The 27,114-nt window shown below is 50.6% G+C and overlaps 1 protein-coding gene across 1 annotated transcript; it reads right to left on the bottom strand.

Moving 5' to 3' along the window:
• Window positions 1–716: 716 nt before the first annotated feature.
• ACLY (ATP citrate lyase) lies at window positions 717–26,516 on the bottom strand. Its single transcript, XM_071577095.1, has 28 exons — window positions 26,410–26,516; window positions 19,478–19,647; window positions 18,067–18,189; window positions 16,700–16,762; window positions 16,249–16,439; window positions 15,267–15,346; window positions 14,709–14,839; window positions 13,239–13,357; window positions 12,654–12,790; window positions 12,233–12,294; window positions 11,950–12,067; window positions 11,640–11,794; window positions 11,154–11,244; window positions 9,000–9,141; window positions 7,061–7,229; window positions 6,522–6,626; window positions 6,092–6,288; window positions 5,855–5,936; window positions 5,354–5,464; window positions 4,716–4,843; window positions 4,432–4,525; window positions 4,045–4,199; window positions 3,527–3,677; window positions 2,853–2,996; window positions 2,545–2,658; window positions 1,986–2,068; window positions 1,682–1,758; window positions 717–1,517 (listed from the first exon to the last, which is right to left on the bottom strand). Exons 2-28 carry the CDS (start codon window positions 19,634–19,636, stop codon window positions 1,423–1,425), a joined length of 3,276 nt encoding a protein of 1,091 aa, XP_071433196.1. The 5' UTR covers window positions 19,637–19,647; window positions 26,410–26,516; the 3' UTR covers window positions 717–1,422.
• Between the last annotated feature and the right edge of the window lie 598 nt (window positions 26,517–27,114).

Raw genomic sequence — 27,114 nt, 5'->3', positions numbered from 1 at the left:
ACCAGACACACACCTGTGTGCTCAGGTACCAGTCACCCACCTGTGTGCTCAGGTACCACTGACCAGACACACACCTGTGCTCAGGTACCAGTGACCAGACACACACCTGTGCTCAAGTACCACTGACACACCTGTGCTCAGGTACCACTGACCAGACACACACCTGTGTGCTCAGGTACCAGTGACACACCTGTGTGCTCAGGTACCACTGACCAGACACACACCTGTGCTCAAGTACCACTGACACACCTGTGCTCAGGTACCACTGACCAGACCCAGCCCCGGCTCCATGCAGAGCCTCAGGCCCCTTTCTGACCACTTTTCCCTCCCCTTGCTCCCCCCGAGGCAGCTGCTGGGCAGGGACTGCACCTGAGAAAGGGCTGCTCACTCCAAGGTACACGGGGTTTTCTGTTAATTAAAGCAAAGACAGCTGTAGTTATTTCCTGTTCCCTAACTCTTGTATAATGCTGGATCAATTTTAACTAATTTCATTCCTTCTCTACTTCACTAAATTTTCTCTTTTTGACCTACCCAGAGACAGGCAAGGATATCTGTGTGCATTTTGAGTCTGTTTTTTAGCTTTTAAATCACCTGAAACGTGGACCCTAAGGAGTAACCCCTTTGAGGGTTGGTATTTTGTTAAGTGACTGTTCCCAGCTTGTCATACCCTCTCAGTGTCCAGGGCCAACCCTCAGAAGCCACAAATGGAAAGAGAGTAAATTAGTAGGGTGTATTTATTTGAGTTTGGTTACAAACACAGACAAGGACGCAGAAGTTACTACTGAGATATTTTTGCAGCTGCAGGTAACATGAGTGACAGTGCACAGAGCAACAGTCAGAGGAAAAGAGGTTGTTTGCATAAATACAGACACCAGAGTACAGGGATTTCACAGTTTTCACAGCAGTATGTTACAACTTTACACTTTAAATTACTACACCAGAGCTTGAGTAACATTGGTTATACATCAGCAGTGGTCCCAAGATTCAGGTACAGTCAGACCGAGGATGAGAACACAGTAAAAAACAAAAATCCCAATTCATGGCTTATGGGAATGATGGGCACGTTCCCCTCACAGGAAAGGCACAGCTTGTTACCAGAGTCATGTTCAATAAGACTGTGCCTGTGAGCCAAACTCTCCCCACAAACCCCTTAATCTCTTCTGGAAACAAAATGAAATGAGAGAGTAGAAAAAATGAAAGGGTGAGAGACAGTATTAAATACAGCAGTGACAGAGGGAATAGCGCAAGTTTTGGTTTTATTAGAGTAAATTTCTATCCTTATAAAACAGTCGCTTTGCACAGTTTGACCAGGCAGCTTGACATGTCTGTCCCAACAGCCTTCACACATCACAGTCCCGCCGTGGCTGCCCCTGGACAGGCTCCTGTCCTTGTGCAGTGACTTCCCAGGGCAACACCAACTCCTCACATGGTCATGTGCTCCGGCAGGACATAGGAGATGTCATCCCAGGGGTGACGGTACAGACCCTGCTTCAGTCTCTTCTGGTCCAGGTAGTGTCCTGAAATGACAGTGGTTTATGTTACAGAATTCCCTTCTCTCCTCCCAGTCTGCTTTGAAACAGCTTGGAGTTCTGGAGCCCACTGAGTCCCCCTGAGGTTCAGGTTTTCTGGTGTTCCTGGGGCAGGGAGGAAGAGGGAAGGGGTGGGGACATGGAAAACTCACCAATGAATCCCATACTCCTGCCTAGGACAAAGATGCCATTGAGAGCTCCTATATCAATATATTCATCTGCTTCTTCTCTGCAAAACAAAAGAAATTAAATAGTTCCTTGTAGTGATCTATTTAAGGAATCCATCTCAGAGAGGCTGTGAGCCTGCTCTGGTACCAGAAGCCACATGAATTCACATGACAGTTTTCTGGCTGCGTTTCCTTCCCAATGTTCTGAAATTCTGCCCCTCAGAGCTGGCAGAGCAGCTCCCATCACTTTATAGGACCATGATCCAAGGACAGCCCCCTCCCTACTCACCGTGTGAAAGAGCCACAATTCCTGAGTACGTCAACAAAGGCCACTCCAATAAAACCATCTACATTCAGGATAAGGTTTGGTTTCTGCAGGAAATGAAAACACACCCCAGAGAAGGTGTTAATGGTGCAAACGGTGTTCACCTGGCACCTTCCACCATCAGGGTGAGTTGCCTGTAATTGGGGACAGCCCAGTGAGGGAGAGGCTGCTCAGCAGCCTGACCAAGAGCCACAAGCTCTTCGTGGGAATGCTGGAAAACCAGCCCCAAAAAAGGGTAGATCAAGCCACAGATATTGTCTGCCATGGACTAACACATGTGCCAATGGCCTTGGATTTACAGCCAGCAGTGCCAGTGTGGACAGTGGCCACACAGATGATGGTTTGGCTTGTTCAGTGTTTTCCTGGTATCCAAATGCCTTCAAGCCATTCCAAACTGCAGCTGTACTTGGCCTCAACTCTACCACAACACCACAACCTGCACTTAAAATACAGCATGAACCTTAATGACTTTCCCTCCCATGAGAACCAGTGCTCAGAGCAGTTCAGTACTGGTGCCTTTCACCTTGGAAGTTGTGATTTTTTCTACTTCAAGTGCATAGTCCAGCAGTGGAGTGGCTGGGAAGTGCTGCTTCACGTAGTCCTTGAGGATCTGAACTCTCATGTCAGGGTTGTTTATCTGCAGGTTCAGAGCATGTTACAGTCACTGACATTGCCTCCTGCACAGATACTGGACATCAGCTTTGCCCCTGGTAGGTTTGGGACAATTTGTTCAATAGCTGCCTTAAACTTGCCCATTTTCTTTCCTTTGTTTTCGCTCTGCCCCACCTTCCATAAAAGTCCCTCTAGTTTGTCCTAACACAGTTTTCTTACCGATTTGACTCTGTGTCCAATGCCCATGATCAGCTTCCCTTCCTTCTTCATCTTATTCACAAACTCCATGGGGATAATCCCACTGTCAAAGGCTTTGCTGAACATTTTGGCTGCAGCATCCAGTGCTCCCCCAAACCGGTCACCCTGGGTGCAGGACACAGAGGGAATTACAGCAGAGGACTCCACAGTCCAGGCACAAAACAAACACAACATTATCTCCCCCATTCACCCAGCTGGTCTCTGTGGCACCCATGACATTAAAGTTGGACGGGCACATCAGAGAAAGCATCTGGTTATAACTCTCACAAGTCCCCATATGGAGCCAGCACATCCCTGCTGGAGACAATGTGGGGGAAAACGCAATCCAAAAAGTCACATTTTACTTGTCAGTCTTGGAAGAAACCAAGCAACCAAACAGGGATAACACTGACAGCAATTTGGCTGCTACAAAATACTTCTAGATTCCAATGAGATGAACTAATCTGGCTCATTAGAAAAATGGATCTAGTTTGAAACAGGGAGCACTGAACTATTAGAATTGAAATTCAAGGTGTGAGTGAACAGACACCACCAGCCCATGGCTCTGCATCCAATGCAAATCTTAAATTAATAGTAGTAAAACCTAGAAGAGTAGTAAGTAACAAAGCTAAACCCCCTGGATGTCAGGTACTCACAATGGTGAGAAGGCCTGAAGTGAGGCTGGAGACGAGATCTTTGCCAGCCCTGGCACAGACGATGGTGTTGTGGGCTCCAGACACGGCCGGCCCGTGGTCTGCTGTCACCATCAGGCACATCTCAATGAACTGGCAGGCATACCTGGGCAACCTGGGCACAGACACCGCGTCAGTCAGGGGACAGAACACAACTGCAAATGCTTGTCAAGTCCCCCAGTCTCTCCAGAGTTGAGGTGACACAATAAACAAGTAGTCAGAGAGTGTGAATCTGGCCTAGAATAGAGACATTTTCTCAGTGCACCACAACACTTGTGGAAAACTTCATCCCAAGACCAAAACATACTGTATGTAGCCTGCAATGCTGACATGGTCTCAAGGAGGGAATACAGAGATGGCATTCCAGTGAATCTGCCTTCACAAATGAATCCTGGAGTTACTTTTCTGGCTTAAAAGTCTATTAATAAACAAGAAAAACTGCAAACCAAAGAATCTGTGAGCTTTCACAAGAGCTGTCTCACCTCCTCTGAAACCAGAGCAGGCCCAGAACCCCTCCGATTCCCATCTCCTCTTTGAAGACCTCCGTGATGGGCATCCCAGCGTAGATGAGCTCCTGCCCTCGCTCGTCGCAGATGCTGGTCATGAAGGACGCTGGTTTGCGAATCAGACCCAGCTCCTGGAACCGCAGCACAAAGATGGGATGTCAAACACCCAAACCACCAGCAAGGGGCAGCAACAGGCAGAGCAAACAGCAACACCTCAGGCCTGCCCTCGGAGCAGCATCCACAGGCAAGAGCCAGCACAGCACAGCTCACAAGGAACACTACACAGCACAAGGTGTGACCCCAACGTGGCATCCACAATCCCAGCAAACACTGTGTCTGGTTCCAAGGAACCCAAAAGCTCACCCTTGCCCAGGAGTAATCCATTGGCACAGTTGGAGGAGGCACTTCCTCAGCTGGTTCAATCACTCTTTTGGCCACAAGATCCTGGTACACAGACCTAGGGAAAGAATCCATTCAGTAACTTTGGTCCTTTTAAGGGATCCAGGTGAGGTCGTCCTAACCCAGACCTTAAAACCCCACCATGAGTAACAATTGCTTTCCTTAGGCAGGAATATTCCCTGTCAGGCCAGAATCAGTGCCCTGACTGCTTTGGTCCCTGCTGAAGGTGCTCTGTGAGTGTGACTTACTGAATGACCTCTCCCAGCTCATCGAAACTGCGGGGAACAAACACCCCAGCTTCCTTCAGGGCCTGGTTCTTTGCCACAGCAGTTTCAGAGGCCTGGTTGGCACAAGCTCCTGCGTGGCCAAACTGCACCTGCAAACAGGAGAAGGGAGAGCAGTAAGGAACACAGGCTGTTACCTGCAGAGGGGACCAGAATAAAGCCCTGCCTGGGAGCAGCAGTGACTGCACATCTGCCTCCTTCGGGCTAATGAGCTCCTGGTTGTGGGCAGAGCCAGCACTGCAGTCACAGGGATGTTCTGACCTGGAATCACTCCACGTTCCTCCATTCATGTTCTGCCTCCCTAAATTCCCTCACTACAGAGCTGCCTAACATGGACATTTCCCATTCCCACTCCATTTGGAATTTTTTGCCTTCCCTGGGATCTTTGGGCTCCCTTCACAAGTAACTGTAATCCCCTGGAAGTCTCCCATGACACACCATAGAAGCACAAAAAGCTTTTATCATTTATATTTATGAACTTCTGCACATTAAAGTTGCTACTGGCAATTCTGGAAAGGTTAGGCACAGTGAGAGAAGTTGGGTTTCTCCTCTTGTTGTGGATTTATCCTTATTCTACATGTTTTTCCCCTTTTTGCACATACCTCTGAGGAGAACATGGTGGCACAGGTACCAATACACCAGCACACCACGGGCTTGGTGATCCGACCTTCTTTAATACCCCTGCAGATCTTGTACTCCTCTGTGCCTCCAATCTGCAGGCAGAGAGAGATGGTTCCAAACTGCACTTCTGTGCAAAACAGCTCTGAGACACACAGAGGTTTTGCTGGGAGTTTTCCTCCTTTTTTCACTGAGTAACAGGTGAAGACTCAGAACAAAGCTTCCTGAGTTTTGTTGGCGTTATTTTGTTGTTTGTTTGCTGGTTTTGTTTTTGTTTTTTGTTTTTGTTTTTTTTAAAGTAGGGAAGATACTCTTGCCTGTGGAATACATGCAATTTCTTTTAATGAAAGCAGCAAGAAATAAAAATTGGGCTATTCAAGAACAGTGTAAGTAGCTGCTATTTAAGATCCCTGCAGCCAGGTCAAAGGGTCCCAAAACAAAAGCACACACAGGTATTTCTCAGGAAGGAGTGAAGCCTCACTCACCTCCCCCAGGACCACAATCATCTTCACTCCTGGAGTATCCTGATAACGCAAGACATGATCCATAAAAGTTGAGCCAGGATATCTGTGTGCAATACAGGGAAAATGGTAGAAATTGATTTCATAAACTTTTCTGACAGAAAAATTAACAGCCAACATGCCCTTCTTCCTCCAAATTACCAACAGGTTTTCTGATGACTGACTTGAAAACCAGTGTGTGCTGAAGATGCCGACCCGTACCTGTCTCCTCCGATGGCCACCCCCTCATAGACCCCATCGGTGGTTCGGGAGATGATGTTGTTGAGCTCATTGGACATTCCCCCAGAGCGGGACACGTAGGCCACGCTGCCAGGGCGGTACAGCTTCGAGGCCAAGATGTTATCCAGCATGCCTCCTGTGTTGCCTATTTTAAAGCAGCCAGGCTTGATCCCACCAACCTGCAAGAAAAAAAATCAGAGAAAGATGTAAAGTGCTTTAAAATACCATGAAACTGAGGACCATTTCTGTAAGGAAGCCTTGTCAGCATTTGTGCAGACAAGGGAGGACAGCAAGGACCTTAAAATGAGACACTACACACCTCCTGTAGTGGACAGTAGGATACACTTCATCCATTGGAGAAAGCTCATCAGAAGGTTAAGTAAGACAGGGGAAGGTGGCCATCAGTACTCACAGTTGCAGGCCCAATGATGGTGACTCCTTTTTTGTCAGCTGCTTTGATCAGTTTGCGTGTCAGGGCCTCTGGAATGCCCTCGGCAATAATGGCAATGGTGCGGATCTGCAGCAAGAGGAAGGAAACCATCACTACCCTCAGAAGCTGCCCCTTGTCAGGCCCCTGGAGGTAACTCTGTGCACTCTCACCCAGGAAGGCCCAGTCTGTCATGATCTTCCCAGCAATTTCAGTGTTCTGGTCAGGGAATTTTCTCCCCTTTGCACATCAGAGCAGCACTATAATTTAATCAATCTGAAGTAGTTACTCCTAACTAAGAGGTACCAAGTTCCTCTTAGAAAAATTGCAAGTCCAGTATTAGGATTTGGCATGGAACACCAGGATCCTCCTTACAGTCTGTAAGGGCTTAGAATTGGGGTGCTTATCTGCCAAGCTGGAAGATCACGACAATTCCCTAAAGCCATCATGGTTTAAGAAACACTGGTACCCTGCTGACAGGATCTTCTTCCTTCTCTTGGGGTTCCTGTGGATCCCACACTCACCTGAGGATAGTTCATGGTTTCCACAGTGCTGTCGTAGGCAGAGCGCAGAGAGGCAAAGTTGATGAGAACATCCACCTCTGGGTGCTTCCTCATGGCATCTGACATGTTCTTGTAGACTGGGATCAGGATTTCTTTGTGGCCCCAGTAGAACTTCTGCCTGTGGTCACCGCTGTGGAGGAGAGGATGGAAAAGCCCTGGCCTTTAGGCTGCTGGAAAGGCAGAGGGACACAGTGCATGCAGACAGAGGAGTTTACAAACCCCGTTCTCAGCCCCCGAGACTGACTGAGACACTCCCGAGCACGTGAGCGTGTGTGGGGAGGGACCATGTGACAGCAGAAGGTTCTTCAGAGAATAGGACAGAGCAGCGTATGGAAGGAGACGGGCTAATGGGGACAGAGGCATCCAGCAAGATGAATAAGCTCTCCCACAGTGAAGTTACCAGAGCCTTAACTCTACTCCAAGCTGGAAGACAGAATGAGGCACAGAAAGAGTAATGAATGAGAGGCGTGCAAAGCTGTGTCACTGGGCTGGAACAAACACCGGCCTGGGGGACAGGAAACCAGTATCTGTGATAAACAGCCAGGACAGCAATGGGAGGGCCAGCCAGCCTCCCAGTCCTGCAGTGAGACTGCCCACCCCACAGTCACTGCAGGGGAAGCACCTGAGAAGGTTTCACTGTGGGTATTTTCTACACAGTAGATGCTCTGACTGGAAGAGCTTTAAGTCTGACTCTGCAGTCATTTAACAGTGTAGAGATACTGGCTGTGTTCCCATACTGGTACATTCATGACAGAACATTCCAGGTCTTGCCAGCCTGGCTTCCTCCAAAAGGTCAAGCAGAATCAGATAATTACAGGTAGCCTTAAACTTTAATCTCAAATGCTTTTTCTTCCTTAATCAACTACAGCTCTCAGGGGCTGCCACTCACATGCAGACGTGGCTGTGCCTGCACTCAGCACCCCAAGGTTTGCACTTGCTGGGAAGTTATTACAGAGCTGCAATTACCATCAGAGCTGCAGAGTAACAGTACAAGGTCTTAATTGTCAAGAGGAGAAATTCTCTGCAGGACAGAGGTTGATTAGACATCAGCTCTCCAGGATGTCTGTAAATACCACAGGAATGAACCAGGGCTCCTGCCTGGCTCTGGGCTCCCACCTCACTATACTGGAAGGCACAGCCACTGCCTCCCTTCTCCCTCCTGCCCTGTTCCACAGGGAGACTCCCACACTCAGCAGGTACAATAAAACACACAGCCATGCTCTGGCAGTTCCTCCTGAGGGTGATTTGAAACACCCAACAGTCCCTCTCATCCCCATAGGGACAAGTAAAAGAGAGTGAACACTGCAAGGGAACACTCCATCCACTGAAGGATCCACAGGCTTCCTGCCTCCTAATGAACCACTGCTGCTATTGGAAAGAGTATGAACAAATTTTGTTTGGCTACATGCCAGCAGCCTGCTTTAGTCTGTCAGCACAGCTGCTAAGATTCTGGATAATATTTGGAGGGGAAATACCTGCTGCTGCAGGCCCAAATCAAGGTGTCTGAGATAAGCACATGGCAAAGAAAAGATGCTGGGAAAGAGCCTTACACAGCCTGTCTGCCTCTGCCCAGTCTGGGGCTGTAAGCCCAGGTAGTCACACCTGCCTTACTGAGCGAAGAACAGAACTTGGACACCTTCTGAAAGGCACATGAAGTGAAGCTTCAGTTCTGTGGGGAACATTAAGCTGTTTTAACAACATAGCCCAAAATCAATGTCTGAGGGAAATGGAGCAGCCTGCAAAGCCAACCCAGGGGTGGAAGGGAGAGCAGAAGGAGATGTTCCAGCAGGGATGGAGACCAGGACAGAGCTCCACTAAAGAGTTGCAGAGACTGGGAGAGGGAAGCCCACAGAAGAGCTGGAGGGAAGCAGCCAAACTGATGCAGTAAGAGGCCACTCACGTGAAGGGATAAACCATGGCAGCCACAGATGGCTCGTCCCGGGAGCAAATGTAGTCGAAGTCCAGCATGCCCTGCACTGCCCGGGTCTGCATCCCCCACACAATGGCCTTGGTGTGGCGGCTGAACAGCGTCGTGGCCTTACCTGCCCAGAGAGGGGAACAAACCAAACCATGGTCAAACTGCACATCTGAGCAAGACACAACTGCAACTTTGCCAAATGGCTGCTGAAAGGCTGCTGAGGGAGCAGAGCTCCCTCCCTCCAAACTGAACCAAGGCGTGAACTGCAGGATGGAGTAGGCACACTGTCCAAATTCAGGAAGAAACTAAATGAAGCAGCAACCCCTTCCCTGGATTCTGAACACAACAGCCAGGTTTTGGGGTTCACTAAATGGGCAAGTGAATTGCAGGGGGAGCTGGTGTAGGAGAGGAGAGAAGTGAAAACTGCCTCTTCCCCTCCTCTCATGGGCCATTCATCTTCCTCCGTTTTCTTCTGCAAAGCTGAAGAGAACTTTGAATTTCATTTGTTTATTTGGATGTGGTCCAGTCTGGAAGAACCACAGGAGGTTTGTCAGAGCATCACAGAAGGACAATAGGAAATAAAAGGAAAAGCAGGAAATGGAGGGGCCAAAGAAAGTAAAGGAGATCAATGCTCTCAGCTTTTCTTTTCAATTTGTATGTTTTTTTAATGACTAGAATCCAACATAAACTTGATGGCTCCAAGAACTTATACATGGCACAAAACTTGGCTTCTGCAGACAGAGTCACAGGAAAGGCAACAGTTCAGCCAGTGAGGATGGACTGTCGGCTTAAAATCTATTTACACCACTTGTCACAGCACAACATCAGGTCCCTTCCTTTGATTACCAGCAGAATTCATTTTAAAACATGTGAAAACTCAGCAGTCATCCACCTGCTGATGCCAACTCAGGCTATTGTTGAGTTCCTTCTGGCTTTGGATCAAAGATAAACTGTGTTAGGGATTAAACAGGACACTTCCTCTGGCTTCAACAAGGAATTGCTCTCCAGACCTACACACTCACAGTTCAGATCCAACAGCAATGAGACTTGTCATGAGGGATTTGCTTACCCTGAAAATTCTGTTTATCTTGCAGGTGCCTGCAAGGGGGCACCATGAGTGTTCCCAGGAACAGCAAAATGCAGGCTCAGGGAGGTGATGCCGTTTGTCTGAGAGCACAAAACAGTAATCTGAGAGTTCCCCTTTACTGACCCTCCGTATGGTAAATGAGGTAACTTGAAGCTCTACTTTGCCACTGATTCAGCAGTTTATTCTCACCCAGTACAGAGCTCAAGAGAATCCTAAAGTGCCTATAAAATAACCTCACTGGGCATGACATTTAATGGTTTGCTGAACTTCTGAGGCAACTTTTAGTTCCTTGTGACTTTTCTGTACTTTCCAAGCCTGGTAAGCAGGGCCCTTGCACTACTTTGGTCTCCTTTGAAACAAGATGCCAGTTATTGGGCACAATTAGTGACTGCTTTTGGAAAGCAAGGGAACAGAGCTTTTCACAAGGTGCCTCAGGCTGTTCTTCTCTGTAATGGGTGTGGGGCAGAAGGGAAGGAAAACTGAAGGTTGTTTAAGACCAGTCCCTTTCTCCCCCAGATATAAAGTGTTTGTGCAAAGGTGTATGTGATCTACACTTGAAAAACCAGGTAAGTTCATGTGGTGACAGCTAAGTATGCTGGGCAGGAGGGAAGACCAGACAACACGGCAAACTTTGGGAGAAAAGACAGCAACAAAACCAAGAACTAAAAGTCAGCTGCCAGCGAGGCCAGGCACATTCAGCTGGTCACACGGGTCCTACCTGAACCAGGTGTCGAGGCTGGGATTGAATCTGTTAAAGAGAGAATCACTCATGCAACAGTGTGACAGAGCTGGCTGCTGCCAGCCCCATGGCTGGGCACCTGGGCAGGGGCTGAGCTGCCCTCCTTCCCACAGCACTCAGGGCTTTTGGGTTTTGCTTTTGTTAAAAACAAGTGACAACTAAAGCCACCTAACTACACTCAAGACAAAGAAAAGCAGGTACCACAAAATTGCTTCCCTTTATATCTAAAAAAAAAGCCTTTGTCTCGTGCCCATCCTGCCTCTGGGAGCAGCAGAGCACAGCCAGCAGGCATTGGCAGGGCTGGACTTACCAAGAGGTGCTGCTGGCTTTGCCTTCTTGGCTGGAGCAATACCATCTGGTTTGGACTCGGAGAAGGAGGCGGTTCTGCTTGGTGCTGGAGTCTGCAAGATCCAGAAACCAAGTCAGTAAGGGACAATGCACCAGGAACAGCCTGGAGCACAGAGGAGGAAGTGGCCACTTTGGCTACACTGGTCTACTACAAAGAAAACCAAAGGAAATTCATTAAGAGAAGATCATTTCAGTCAAGCAAGGGAAAACTCCTTAACAAACCAGAAGGTACAACAGTCATATTGATGGATTTGAGAGGTGACATTTTCTGCATACGCCAGGTGGGCACTGGAGCGGCCCCTCCTCACAGACAGTGCAGGCAGAGCCACGTGTTTCCTTAAAGCTTCCTACAAGTACAGTGACAGCCCAGCCCCATTTCCAGGCTGTCTGGGCAGGGGCAGCTGCTTTTGGGAGGCTCCTCCCTCACACCCCTTTCCATGGCACTCACCGAGGGGCTGCCACTGGCGTTGAGGAGGAAGTTGGCGGTGTGGGCCGCGGCGGGCGGCTGGTTGGGGATCGGCCGGTGCCCCAGCGCCATCCCCACGATCGCCGTCATGTGAGTCTCCGTGCCAAAGACATGGATGGGGATCCCAGTGGTCTTCCCTGGGGAGGCACACAGCAATAGTCAGCCTTGCGAGGGGAAAGAACAGGATGAGCTTCTGCCAAAGGGAAAGATTTAACCTGGAGAAGGCTCAGCAGAAAGCAAGTGGAAGAAACAAGATGCAAAGACAAAACTTAAGGAAAAGCTTGGTCCTTACCAACTTCTCCCATGACACGTAAGCCCTCCTGGTAGTTTGGGCCTCCTCTTCGTACAAAGATCCTCACCTCATGCTCCTTCAGAGGGCCCTGGTAGTCCTTAATTGCCCTCACAATGCCCTAAAAGAAATACACAGGACAGATGACCCAGGCAGCCTGACGTTTACCCTGTCCCATCATCTCAGGAAGTCCTGGAAGAGATGGAGTATCAACCTCAGCCCAACAGGAAGGAGGACCTGGGGCTGATGACTGGGTGCTTGCAGGTACTTCTGACTGGCCACTTACTTTGAAAGTGGCTGCTACGTTGGTGAAGTTTGCAATGCTGCCTCCGATGATCAGGATCTTCCCTGAGGCAAGAAACATGTGTAAATAAAACTGGTTTTAAGAACAGCATACTCCAAGATCATGAAGCAATTTAGGACAAAGTGAGACAAAGCTGCAGTGCAGACTAGCTAGTTGTTTGCAGTTGTGTTTAGTACTCTGCAAGATAAGAGTTTTGCACCAAGCCAGAATATTTGGTAAGAATCTCTCAGGCCCCATAGAAAACCACAAGTCCTGTCTTTAAAGGAAGAGCTGCTTCCCTCTGCAGGCAGCAGTACATTGAAAGCTCTGCCAGGGAAGCCTAAGCATAGCAAAACTCCCATTTTCTTCAAGTTTTTCCTCCACATGCAGCTTCACAGCTTTGGAACTGCAGCGTTTCCCTCACCTTCTGGGTGCTTCTCTCGGGTCATGAGGGAGAGGATGGTCTTGGCATAGTCATAGGTCTGCTGCTCACTTGGGGCTCCCGAGTATTCCCCATAGTTTGCCAGTTCATTCACACCCCCCAGGTCACAAATGGTGTCACTGTAAAAGTTATTTAAGAGATTAGTTATAATTTGAGTCACTACAAAGGTCTTAAAGCACTCCAGATCCTTGGGAAAGTAGGACTTGGATAGAGGGACTGTGCTGTCTGATGAGAACAAAGCTGCTCTCCCCATGGTGCCAGTCATGATTAGTCTTGTCATACTCCTTAGATATGATGGGAACTCAGTGACCACTACAGCAGCAATATTGCCCTCAGCAGCCTCCAAGTCAAAAAGAAACTGTCTCTCAGCCTTCCAGAATTAAATGGCCCAGGGGACACTCTTCAGCTTGGTGAGAAAACTGCACAGCACCTTCATTCTGAAGGGATCCTGAACAGTCAGGGTGGGAAAAAAGGCTTTAGAAGAGTCTGCCTTCCAGAGGATGCAGAAATATGATCTTTCCAGCACTGCAAATCCACCCACTTCTCTGGAAACCTTGTTCCTGTTACCTGTACACCACAGAGGCACCACCACCAGCCACCATGGTCCAGATCCTGCCTTTGGGGTTCAGGATCGTGAGCTTCAGGCTGGCCCCACTCTTGGCATCCAGGTCAGCAATGTAGGCTTCCTGCAGGGAGAGCAGCACAACCTCAGCTTCCTGCTGCATCTGCCTCTTCCATCCTGAGGAGCAGTGCTGGGTGTGTTTGGACACAGCTCCCACATCTGCCAGCTACAGATGTGGGACAGCAGAGCTGCAAACACCATGTTTGTAAGGGACAGAGGCCCATCTCACCACCATGCAACAGCCACAGAACCTGAACAGAACTGAACAGTCTGTTCTGACCTTGTCTGATACCACTGGGAATCTAAAACCCATCACACCCATTCTGACCACTGTGGCTGTGCTGCAGCCAGGACTGTAATCACTGAGAGCTGTCATCTGGCTCACCGTGGTGCTCCTGCAGCCCAGCAGGCCAGGCTGCTGAGCAGCACTTCACCAGAGTTCATTAACATTCCCAGCAAAGACTCTGCCATAACAGCCTTCCCAGGCACTCACAGAGGAATGATTCACAGACAAAACCTGAACTAATCCTTTTAAGAGCAAATTGAGTTGAGTGTTGGCATCCAGCAAGCTACATGGAGAGGAACAACTAAATGGATTTCCTGGCCACAGTACAAAAACCTTCCAATTGAAGCATAATTATAATTATCAAAATGAAAAAGTTAGAACAGAAATCCTTTTGGAGAGAGCAGAACAGTCTCCTGAAATAAGTAACAGAAAAACTAATGAGAGAGCTCTACTTCCAATAGCTTCTGAAGCTGCTGGGAGCTGTGTCTGGAGCAGTGCTTGTACATCCAGCTGTACAGACCCAGGGAATTCAGAGGGGGAATAGGCACAAACAGCTTTACAATAAAGGGCTGTCTGCAGGTCTCATCTTGTCCTCACTTTTTGGGAAAACAGCTGCATTAACATCTTAACTTCTTACTTGAAAGTCTGAGAGACGTTAATTGTTTTCTCTGGATTCACACTTGGATGCAGCCTTTGCACACACTGCTGCTCTGCTCTCAGAACTGTCACTGACACACTGAGGGAACAGCTCCCACAAGGCTGCCAGTAACCACTGCTCAACAGAAAACAGTGATGCTGAGGGGAGCAACACGGGCAGGAAGCACAGAAGGAAGCTCTGTACAGGTACAGAGCTCTGGCAAACAGCTGAGGAAAGTTAAATATCAGTCTCCATTTAAAGACATCAATTCTGAATTAAAGAACTGAAGAACATCCAAGGAGAGCTGGGAAGCAACTGCAGTTCAGGGTGTGATTATGAGCAGTCCTGGGACTACAGCTGTCTGTACACAGGTCAGCATGGACAGCACTGCCAAAGTGCTGGAAACACAACACCACCACTGGAAACTGCACACACAAGCAATGACAAATTCATCTTGCAGGCCACAGGGAAGGAATCTGAGCTGTCACTTGCCTCGGGATAAGCTTCCCTGCCAAAGGGAGGGGGGAACTCCACGTCCCCCCACTTCACTTTGCAGATGTAGTCGGCTGTGGCGTCAATCTTCGCAGCCAGATCCAGGATGTAAACACCATCGTTAGTCACCACTGCAGTGAAACACACCCCAGTTAGCTCTGGCTTGTACAGGGACCCGTTACAGCTTTGTTCCAACGTATGATGCCACAGAGATCATTGCTGGAGCCCGGGCACAGCTGCTCCCTGCAGCACTGGGCAGCATTTGCCAGCCCCAGGAAGTTCCCTGAGGAATTAACCAGTGACTGTGGCCACACCCCAGGCTCTGCCTCAGGGGATATTTTGTTCTAACAGCAATATTTACATTCTTCTTCTCCTCTGCCTTAACATCCCTTTCCTTCACTCATTTTAATTCACTCAATGAACAGCTCCAAGACATGACAGCCACCTTTGTGCTTCTGCACATGGCACCTGGTGTAGTGAACTACAGAGCACAGAGAAGGATGAAGAACATTTCAATAGTTCAGAACAGAAAGTTCTGCTCCCAAAAATATCCATTACCTAATGGATTGATCTCGAGGTATGTGAAATACAGATCTTCATAAAGGTTGAACAGGCCACAGATGAAGCTGGCCAAGATGCTGCCAAAAAAAAATAAAAAGTGACATAAGTTAATGAAAGCAGCCAAATCTAAGCACAGCCCACTCTGTTCATTGGTATTGGTGACAAATCAGGTCAGCATCTATTTCTTTCATTCTCATTCATCTTCTCTGGAAGGACCCTGGGTGATGACTCAAGGAAAGGAAGACCTTGATGACTCATCTTAATTGCCCTCCACCAAACTCTGTGAGGACACAGTTGCTCACAACTGTCAGAGCTGTGCAGTCTGATTTATCTCCCCAGGAGACAGAGGCACTTCCTTGTCTCCCTGCTGATACCCATCTTTGTCAGATCTGAGCCTTGCTGGCTGCGGTGGGGAGGAGGCTGTGGTGAACTGATGGAGGGACAGGCTCCTTCAGCCCTTCAGTGCTGCATGATGCCAGCAGGGTTTGTTATGTTTGGAAAAATCATGACTCATATTAAGATAATGAGGTATGGGCAGCTAATTGAGGAAGATGCAGAAGCCTTGAGATCTACAGATAAACTGCAGGAATAACTCCAGAGATCAGGCCAGGGCAAGGGAGGGGGCAGTTCTGATTTAGCAGTCAGATCCACCTCTTATTACCAGTTTCACTAAACAAAAGAAGCTTCTATGCTGGTACAAAAGATCAGAATTCAGTACATGTCCCCAGGCCCAGAGTTCGAGACCTGAGCAGGGTGAGAAGTGCTGCTGCCAAGTGAAGGCTCAGCACTAAACCCCCTCCTTTTGGGTTTTACAGGCAGCTCAGATAAGGTCAGAGAACTTAGATTCAAGATGCATGGCATATTCTGGAGAGAAGCAAGAAGGGCAGGAGAGTGAGCAGAACAGAGGGATGTGGCACTGAGATAAAGGAGAGCACTTGCTGCACGGCTGGTCCTGCTCAGAACCAGCAGCTGTACTTACTCTTTCTTGTTTGCTGGTGCATGCTGCAGGAGGTGCTTCTTCACATCTGACTCACTGAGCTTCTCATCCACTGCCACAAGCAGCTTCTGAGCTTTGGCATCCACATCTCCCACATCCACACCCCCTTCGTGGTGGAAGAGCACATAGTCTCCCTCACGGGCAGCGTATATGCACACGTAGAACTCCTCCTCCTGCACCACAGAGCGGGCACAAGCATTAGGCAGTGGCACAGAGAACACCCTGGAGAAGCTCTTGTGCCAGTGCCAGGGATGGGGCACCAGAGTCCACTGCTGAGCTTCCCAAGGAGGAGCAGTGCCCAGGATTCTGCATCCACACTGTGAGCTCAGCAGTACACTCCAAATTTCTGCCTTCTCCATTGTACCAATCCAGCTAAGCATCAAGTCCAAAGGGATTTAAAAGCCCCTTTTAATGCTTTATTTGCTATACTGACCTGTTTGTGAGGGACAAAGGGTTCAATCAGAAAATTCTTCAGGATTCCCTTTGCATTAGCAATCTGGGGGCAGAAAACAAGACAAACACCCATGACCATTTGTCCAGTTTCCACATTTGTGACAGCACAAGGCAAGCTTTGAGAATTAATCAGCACTGCTCTAAGATTGCTCCCTTCCAAGCACCTCCCCACTGGGCCTCCTTGGGAACCACTCTGCCCTCTCCAGCACAGCATCCAGCACTGTCACCAAGGATATCTGGTTACAGGAGTCAGTCACCTTCCCCATCCCTGACAGCACAGAGGGGTATTAGAATTACACTGGGACAGCTGCTCTTATCTCCTGTCCCAGAGACAGCACCATCACAGGGCCCTGCTCAGCACAGTGAGACACATGAAGGCTTGAGCTGCTCTTGGAGCATTGGAAAAATCAGAAGTGAGGGAATTCCTGAGTGGCAGGAGCAGAGGCCTCAGAGCAGTGCCTGTCCTGAAGTGGGGTTAGGGAGCATGGAAGGGCAAGAGAACCCTTTAGCCCCTTCCTACAGGGGCACACAGCTACAGTAAGGTCCAGGAACTGCCCTGTGTAGGCACTTTCCCGCTATTCAAACCCTATCCTGGCTCAGGGACACTCCCACACAGGTCATGGGGATACCCCCTGCTCCCGTGGTCCCAAGCATGTGGCCCAGTCCTTGTGGCTGTTGTATTGGGCTAAAGGAGTGATTTCCACACCCATTGTTTTCCCAAGGGGCAGTACACAGGATGCAATTCCTGCTGTTTCCCAACTCTCCAGGCAGCCACACTTGCTCAGAGCTGGAGCCAGAGGCAAATCAATCCCAGCAGGGCCAAAGGCATCAATTCCTTGAGGCAGCAGAATTCCATCAGCTCCCAACACACGGCACCAGGGATGGCAGGCACTTCATTACCATTAGCATTGCAGTGCCATTGCCAGGAAAATAAATATTACAGGGCAGCACCAAGTTAAAATAAGGACCTGAAGTAACACTCAATCATCAGCTAAAACACACGAGCTGGCTGCAGTAGAGGACACTTTTATACTGTCTTGGGTATTACAGGGAAGCAGCAGAACCAACTCAACACAGCATCCAGCTAGCAGTGGCTGACTCCCAGGGGAAGGGAATTTCAAAGTGGTGCCAATCCCTGCTGAGCTCCCACCAGCCCTGTCACGGTGTGCCTTTCTCAGTGCTCGTTTACCAGCAGCAAGTTCACATGTGGGACAGTTTCTCACTTGTTTTGGCACCACCATGACACATGTTTTAAACCTCCAGAAGCAAGATAAACACCCACACACCAGCAGGGCCAGGAGACACAGGACAAAGCAGCCTCATCCTTCCTGCTAAGGTGACACTCACCGTGGTTTCCTGGCCCAGGCGCTGCTTGAGCCAAGCCTTCACCTGATCCAGAGTGAGGTTAATCCCAACCAGGCCAAGCTTCCCACGTCTCTTGATGAGCTGATCTGGCTTCACCACTAAACGCTACAAGGTTGGGCAAGAGATTCAAAGGAAGAAGCATTAGAAAGAGACTTTGGTCAAACAGTTCTCTGTAGATAGTGAAGTAAAAACTTAAATTAGTTCTGTATGGCACATGTCCTTGCAGAATTTCTTTCATATTGGCAAATTCAGCTCCTGGTAAAATATGCCTGCAGGGTTTTTTATGCTGTACTTCAAGAAGAGCTGCCTTGTTTCTACTCAGCTGTGAGCAGACATCAGAGACCGAGGTGGCAGTTTGTTCCAGCTTTTTTGATGAACAAAGATAAGAATGTCATGGCAGACACAGTTAGTTGCTCACAAAAAAAAAGCTGTGCTGCCACTACACTCTGCTTACAAGACTGGCCAGGGGTCATGCAGGTTTTAATCAACTGACAGTGGCTTTTCAAAAGATACCCATGGAAAGCTGCTCCTGGGTTACACACTTAGCTCCAGCTTGCAAGTATCTGATTAAAAGAACAAAGCAGGACTGGGTGCCATTCTCCTGTACCACTGATGTGTCCTGGAACTTCAGTAGCAAGAGTAGTCTCAGAACACACTGTGTTAAGGTACAGTGGCCCTTTCCAGCCTTACAGAACCTGCCTTAAGGCCCAAGAGCATCCTTGCTCCCTTATGGCTTTCTGTAAGGCTTTAAGAAGCACTGCTGATCTCTTCCTGCAGTTCATTCAGGCACTTGAGCATAGAACATTTAATTAGTGCAGGGCTTCCATCAGTCAGTCAGTCAAGGACTGAGAGACACTCGTGTTCTCCTGCCAACAGCTTAATATAATTAACCACTGGGAAGATGCCAGCTTGGACAGCTAATAAAAAGATCTCTGGGTATATTTACAGAAAGTGCGTGGCTATGAGACACAAAGATATAAGAGACCTTGCATTGAAAAAGAAAAGTTTTCCTTGACATTTTGCCTGGATGCAGGAAAACTAAACAGTGTCCTAGGTGGACATAAAGCCAGCCACGGGGAGAGCACTCCCTGATCTCAGAGAACAAGGCTTTGGGAACAGGGACTGACATCCCTGTCTGAATCAGCCTCCTCTACCTTCTCCGAAGTTATGAGCAGCTTGTTTGCAGCTCTCCCTGCTCCTGTGTTTCACAGTCCCTAAAGGACCTGCATAATCAGCCTCCCAGGAGGTGATCCTGAGCCTTGAAGCAAGGCTTGTTTCTTCTCCAGGGTTGGGGGTGACCGTGGCAGAGCAGCAGCAGTGCCAGTCCCTCGGGAAGGATCCAGAGCAGGGCTCAGGCCTCCAGGAGGGCAGGTCCTGCTGTCCCTGTACTCACCTCGCTCAGGAGCCAGGGGTGCTCCTGGGTGAGCCGTGCCCAGTCCGTGGCCGGGGTCACACGGGCATACTTGAAGCGGTTCTGGATGGCAGAGGATGTGCAGATGTACTTGTACAAGAACTCCTTCCCCGTTTGCTCAGAGATGGCTTTGGCTGACATGGCTACCTAATCTGTATGGGATAAAACACAACAATCCATCAGGAACAGAGCTCTGTTGTGGCCAAGAACTCCCCATCACCCACCTCAACACAAACCCAAAGTGAACCCAGAGCCAGGCTCGGTCTCCCCATTAAACATAAAATCATAAAATTCACCTGATAAGCAAGAACTATTCATGTTGCTTAAAACTCCTACCCCATTCCCCTGCCCTGAACACTGTTTGGTCCAGCCCTGCCGGCAGGGAGAGGTGCAATCCCAGGAGCCTGTACCAGCCACCAAACACGTGGCTCAGAGCCTGGGGGTGTCCCAAATCCCCCACTCCAGGGGGTGCCCAGCTCAGGCAGCTGCTCTCAAACCCCAGGTTTGCTGCTGGGCAGTCTGTGTAACACATCTACCACTTCTTCTGGTGCAGTTCCAGGGAGGGAATCCCTCCCTCCCACCCACTTCCCTACAGCATTCCACACTGCCAGTGCAAGCCTGGCTGCAGGCACAGCAGCAACCCCCACTGCTTCCCTAAAGGGAAAGGAAAACGCTGCCAGGATTACCAAAACCAGAACATGTTTACATCATTGTTTTTTCTTGTTTCAGAACCAGATGTCTGGAAGGAGCTTCACATCCGACAGAACAAGATGCTCAAGACAACAAAGATTAAGGTTATACAGTTTGAAGGGTTTTTGGGGGGGTTGTTGGTTTGGGTTTTTTTAAGAAAAAAATCCTAATTCCATGCCTTTCCTGTGGATGGTTTTATTCTCTTTTCAAGTGTCATCCAAACTGATGTAAGTACATGACTTCTGACCTCAAGGCTGTAGCTTTTCTTTCTGATATGCAGCAACAAAGTCATAGGTGTCAAAGATGCATTTCTTTTCAGCTGCCATAAACATTTATTTTAAAGAACACTTCATTCCAGTGACCCTGATGTGTCACACATCAGAACTGAGTCCTGTGATCAGCCAGTGAGTCTGGTGTGTCTGAGGGGTCAGACACTGACAGGGAGGCTCGAGCAGTGGCTCCTGCTGCATTCTGAGTGACTGGGGTCATGTCCCTGTTCCCAAGCACAGCCAATGTGGCAGGAAACAAAACCACGCCTGGAATGGATTCTGGGAGAGCTGCAAAGCAGAAAGACACCAACACAGAAAGGAGGAGCTCAGATTCTATCTGAGCACCTGGACAGCAAAGTACTGGAATGGCTCAGTAAGACCTGCCCTCAAAAAACAGACCTACTTCAGACTCACAGAGGGAAACAGGTTAAAAATTTCAGTTATTTCTTGTGCTGCCCTTTGGGTAACAACCATTAGTAATCAGTTGTGTTATTCATCCTACAAGCAAGCCAGGGAATAATTAGCCATCATTAGAAATAAAGAACTTTCTCCCTAGAGCAGGAAGGAGGAGGTTTGGTCCATCTCAGTGTTAGTAGGAGGCAGGTTGCACTCCCTGAGCCTCCAGAACACAGCAGGCTGGACAGAGTAAGTGCTGTGACTGAAAGCTGATAACTAAACTTATGGACCAGCAGTCAGATCTGCTGCTGACATTTTTCAAAGGCAGCTCCCAGGTTAAAATCACAAAGGCAAAGCTACAGAAGGGGCAGAAGACTTTAAAGCCCACAGGCTGCTCTCAGGGAGTTATGATGTAAAGCCCCAGCACGATTGCAGCACAACTTCCAGTTTAATCCCGTTTCAAAACAGCATCAGGCAATGTTCCTGCAGCTCCCCATCTTTCATCACAATCAGCCTCCACTCTTGTTACCAGAAACACTTGTCCCTCACACTGCCTGCTGAAAACAGCCCTGTTGATTTATTAGCCCTGATGCTCTGAGTGCCCCCAGACACAGGACTCTGAGCCAAGTTAATGTGGGATAAGATAAAAAGGTACCTTCTTTAATGTCCAGGCTTAGGGCTCTTAGGAATACATGATGACATCTTCATGCTCCCCCCTCTTCCTAGAACACTGATTTCCATGGTTTGTATAATATGATTCCTCCAATCATCACTTTACACATTTCTCAGTCCAGACCCAGTCCCACCCCTGTTCCACCCTTTGGAATTGGGTCTGGGGGGTCGATGAGACCCTCTGTCTTCATTATCTCCTCTTTTTCAGCACACAAAGGTCTTTTTTGAGTTCTTTCAGTTCTGAGTTTTGGGTCACTTTGACCTGTGTTTATGTCTTGTTCTGTAGGCCTTTCTGACAGTCGTCCAATCTTGTACTTTGAAAAAGAGACTAAGCAACTAAGAGAATTTGAGCTACTGATAAATGCCAAGGGTTAGGATACACAAACAATGAACTTAGGCTGCCAGAATATTAGCACATTAAATCTACACTTGCTACAGTTACTGTGTTCCTAAAATCTACAAAATGTGAAAATCAAAAATCAAACACTCCTTTGGCATCAGCCCAGTGCTGAGGCCAATGCAGCCCCAGGAGGGGGGGCTCTTGTGAGCAGCCAGACACCAACCACCAAACCCCAAACCAACAGCCCAGCCTTCTCCTGCAGGCACACACCCAGCTCCCACAGACCCCACACTGCTGCCCAGCTGCACACACACCTCCCTGGACCACAGTGCTGAAAAATTTCCATTAGGATTTTTGCTTTAAAACAGAGCTGTTTCTGAGAGCAAACTCTGCTCCCGTGGTACCTGCTGCCATTTGTTCTGCCTGGGAGGAAGCTGGAATGCTCCTGATTCAAATCCCTTCAAAATCCATCAACTCCACAATCTGCTCAGGGCCAGTCCCAGAAAAACATCACATTTCACTGCAGCACCAGCAGATGGGCAAAAGAAAGTGGCAAATATATTTCTTTAAAAGAACACAAGTATTTGTCATTTCTTCAGGGTGTCACAGAGCCCCTGAACAGCACTGCAGAACTTCAGTCCACATTTACAAATTAAACCACTCAAGCTGAGGCCAGTTATGCCAATGAATCATCTGCAATTGCAAGAAACTGGACCCAGGATGTCCCTCACGTTTTACTAAGAACAGTCCTCTAAAAACCACCAGCGGGAACAAGTGACATAAATGGGATTCCTTAAACCTGAGGGACAAAAACTGGGGTGTTCCCAGGAGTGTGGCCCTGCAGAGCTGCTGCTCCTCTCAGACCATTACTGGCTTTATTTATGCTGCTGTTCTGCTGCTCCCCTGGTTTCCTTCCCCTTTTCATCACCTTATCTTTTCAGTAACACTACTGGGGCAAAGAAAGGAAACTAGAGTATTATTAGAATAGCAGTAGATGAAAAATAAAAACATCCTTGTGTCATGGCAACAGAGCAGCAGGAATGAGGCTGTTCTGACCTTATCTGCCCAAGCTTCACATTTCCTAAACATTGGCAAGTCTTTAATCACGCCCCTCGCTCAGTTTTTCCGCTGCTCCAACCCCGCCTTTCTGCTGGGACACAGCACAAAACAATTGCTTCAGTCTGCTGAACTGTTAAGCTAGGAGATCAGCAGGAAAAAATCCATAGGGCATCAGCAATTCCTGGCTGTGTGTGCCCATGCAGGTCCCTTGACAACCAGGGAGACACGACCAGAGCACCTCCATTAACTCCCTGCATCTGTTCTGCAAACACCACGCAGGGGCACGGACTCAACTCACCAGAGATGCAGAGGAACAGAATCTCTGCAGCTTCCCAGGAATGGGGCAGGTCTGGACTCTCATCTGTCAGGGATAATATTATTTTCAGCCATGCTTTGCACCTGCACTGCCAACCAGTGCTGGGGAGAGCAATGGCTGCACCTCTGAAGAAAAAGAGAGGAAAAAGGTCCCTTTCTCTGTGCCAGACACAAGCTGGGGGGGTAACAACGTTCTTTTTCACTGCTTCATGCCCAGACACTGCTCTGTTCATCATTCATTAGCCAAGACTGACCTGCAATTATCTCACCACTTCAGGTCCCAGCCCTGGCACCCACCACACACAGAAGGGCAGATTCACGTTGGCAGCACAAAAAGCCTTTTCCAGCCTCTGCTGCAGGAGGATTTGGACAGGGGCAGATGGAATTTAGTTTCTAACCAGCACTGCCTCTCCAGCTGCCTGTGATGATGCCTTGGCCACTGTACCTGCATTATCACAGCCCTTCTGACAGTTACAAACTGCCTTGCCTTTCCCTAAAGGGTCTGTGATGGAAACACAGCCGGGTGCTGCCCAAACCTGCTGAGTTTAAAGCATTTCCCACAGCACATGCTGAAGTTTTCAGTTAAAATGTAACAGATCCTCACATCACAGAATAGTTCAGGTTAGAGGGGACTCAGGAGGATACCCAGCCCAATCTCAGGCTCAAAGCAGGGTCAGCTCTAGGACCAGCCTGGGTCACCAGGGCCATTCCCACATTTGAAGCACACTCTCCTTGGCTTAGGAAGAAGAGCTCCCTTGAATGGATGTCACACATCTTGTCTTGGTTTGACAAGTGGGTGGTTTGACTGGTTTAAGAGTAAGTTCTGGAAGTGCCACAGATTTGTGTTCATTTACTGAGGCTCCAATACAAAAAGCTTCCCTGCAGCACATCTGAGACCTTTCTCTCATCATCCATACCCACCGAATCAGAAGTGCTGGATTCCAGGCTTTGCTAGCAAGTCCAGAGCAATTAAGAGACATGGATCAGAGCACATTTTTGGGAGGTCAGCAGCACTTATTCCCTCAAACCTTTACCTGTCAAATACGCCAAGAAGTTTATGCTTGGGGAATATTCCCCAAATGTATCGACAGAGAAAAACAGAGCAAAAGGCAGGCAAGGATCCTATAGCTGGATGTTGCATTTTCTGTGATACAATTTATACATCTGCACCAATACATCAGCAACCAGCTCAAGGGAACACGCAAGAGAGCCAAAGGAAATACAAATGGATAAACATTCCTGACACAGAATCCAGGTAAAGTCTCCCTGATTCCCAAGAGATCAGTGCTGTGGCACTAACTCAGCATGGCACAGTGTCCTGTGCAAGGGGAGAAAAAGCTTTCAAGACATTGATTTGGCTTGTTTATCTTCAAACCCTTTCTGGTTGCAGAGGTGGAGCTCAGCTTCACAGGTCTGTGTTCACACAGAATGTGGTGCTCACACATGGAACTCTCTTCAACCCGGACTGGTACCAGACTCCCATCACACCTGAATGGTGCCCCTGCCAGGAGGACAGGGCTCCCTCTCCAGTGAAGATTTCATGCCTGCTCTCCCAAGAACTCTGTCAACAAACCCACACAGTGAAGCAGCCTCCCTGCTCCATCCCGGTCACTTATTAACGCAGCCCAGGCTCAGCCAGCGCTGTCAGCCCAGGGCAGCACGAGGAGTTACATCAGCTCCCCCCGGGCAGCCCCGTGTGTCTCACCAGCCCACGGCGAGGGCTCCGCGCGGGTCACGGTCCCGTCCTGCTGTTGGGCAACACCGCGTGGGGCAATGCCAGCAGTGCTGCCCCAGCTCTGGGGGAGGCTCCTGCACACGTGGAACCCCAGAGAGCAGCACGGCAGCCAGGCAGGGGAAGGGACCACAGACCGGGCTAGTGTGGCTCACAGAGAGAGCTCCACTCCCCGGGGCATGCCCAGGGCCACAGCAGGGAATTTGGAATCCTGTCCTTAAAGACCATACTACTCTGCAGCCTTGTGGAAGGTCCTTAAGATTATTCCTTAAATCCTTCCCATGTCACCTGCACAGAGGATGGCAGAGGTGGGTTCCCTGGTCTGTGTGGCCGGGCAGAACTCCCCTGGGTGGCTGTCAGGAATCAGAATCACTTCAGGCAGCACTGGAGTGGTGAGAAAAGCCCTGCTACCTGGACAGAGCTGCAGAGCCTCCCATGCAGGAGACTCACCAGGGTTTGGGTCACAGCGTTGGGCAGCAGAGCTGACACTCTGAGCTCCAAGCACAGTGAGGGATCAGAACGACTGCAGACACCTACAAACAGGATATTCAGGATGCACCTCAGTTTTCAGCCCTCAGACACTACTGCAGAAAACAAACAGTTCAACAGAGAGATGGCAGAGTCTGTACAGCAGGATGAGAATTTCGAAAGCAGCAAGACAAACAAGAGGTGTTTGCAGGCAGCAAACACAGGAGCTGGAGCACAGCCAGCTGTCCCGGGAAAGGCTGTGCACCTCCTGCTCGCACGGGAACAGCGAGATCCCCACACGGGGCTGCTCCTCCAGGGCGGCCACGAAGGAATTTTGCTCCTGGCAGGGGTGCAGGTGCTCTGGCCAAGGCCCTGCTGGGCCGGGGTGGGAAGGGAATGAACCAGCGCGCAGAGCCGGAGTCGCTGCGGGCAGAGCCGGGGCCGCCCCCCGGTCCCTGCGCACTGCCCGCCGCCCCCCGGTCCGTGCGCTCTGCCCGCCTCCCCCCGGTCCGTGCGCTCTGCCCGCCGCCCCCCGGTCCGTGCGCTCTGCCCGCCGCCCCCCGGTCCGTGCGCTCTGCCCGCCGCCCCCCGGTCCGTGCGCTCTGCCCGCCGCCCCCCGGTCCGTGCGCTCTGCCCGCCGCCCCCCGGTCCGTGCGCTCTGCCCGCCGCCCCCCGCCCCGGTCCCGCCGCCCCAACCCCGCGGGGCAGCGGCGGCCGCACGGACAGGGCGGCGGGGTCGGCGCCGGTCCGGCCGCACAGCCGCTACTCGAGCGAGCCCGCAGCTCCTCCCGCAGCCAGCACGCCGCTCCCGGGGCGGGCCCATCCGCCCCACCGCCGGCCGGTGGGACCGGGGCCGGCCCGAGCCACCGCGGCTCCCGACCCGCAGACCCACCGCCAGCGGGCGCGGCCCCGCCACGTGCCGGGCAGCGCCGCAGCCGCGCTGCGGGACAGGACGGGCAGCTCCGGCACTCACCCGGGCCCCGCTCGGCCTCTCTCTCCGCTGCCCCTCCGCTCCAGCTCCGCCGCCGCCGCCGCCGCCGCCGCCGCCTTTTGTCCGCCCAGCGCGGCCTCCCCTGCCCATCGGGCTACGGCAGCCGCCGCCTCCCATTGGCCGCCGCCGCCGCCACGTGCGCGTTGCCTGAGCGCTCGCCGCGCTCCCATTGGCTGCCGCCGGTGGGGCGCGGCCGCGCGGCCTTGTGGGAGTCGTAGTTCGGCGCGCCCCCCGCCCCGCCCGCCCGCGGCCGTGACCCCCGGGCCGGGCAGCGCTGCCGTCACCGGGAGGGGCACCGGGAGGGGCACCGGGAGGGGCACCGGGAGGGGCACCGGGAGGGGCACCGGGAGCGGCACCGGCACCGGGAGCGGCACCGGCACCGGGAGCGCGGCTCCTTCGGCGCCGACCCGGGCCCAGGAGCCTCCTACGGCCGTGTTGCAACGGCGAGGGCGGGTGGTGCCCACGCGGGAGCGGCGGCACCGTCTGAGCCAGTTCGCCGGAGCGGCACCGCCGGAGCGGGATCGCCGGGGAAGGTCCAAAGGGAGCAGGCAGCGGGACGAGAGCGCCGTGAGGCTCACGGACCTTCGCGGGGCACCGGCCGTCCTGCCTCCCGCCGCCTCCCGGGGCGGCCCGTCCCACCTCCCCTTTCCCCGGTGCTCCCAGCCCGGGACTAACGCGCTCAGCGGC

The sequence above is a fragment of the Pithys albifrons genome, chromosome 25, assembly GCF_047495875.1.
Source record: "Pithys albifrons albifrons isolate INPA30051 chromosome 25, PitAlb_v1, whole genome shotgun sequence".
Taxonomy (NCBI): Eukaryota; Metazoa; Chordata; class Aves; order Passeriformes; family Thamnophilidae; genus Pithys; species Pithys albifrons.
The sequence above is the reverse complement of the archived record's forward strand: the minus strand, read 5'-3'. Positions and strand labels throughout refer to the sequence as shown.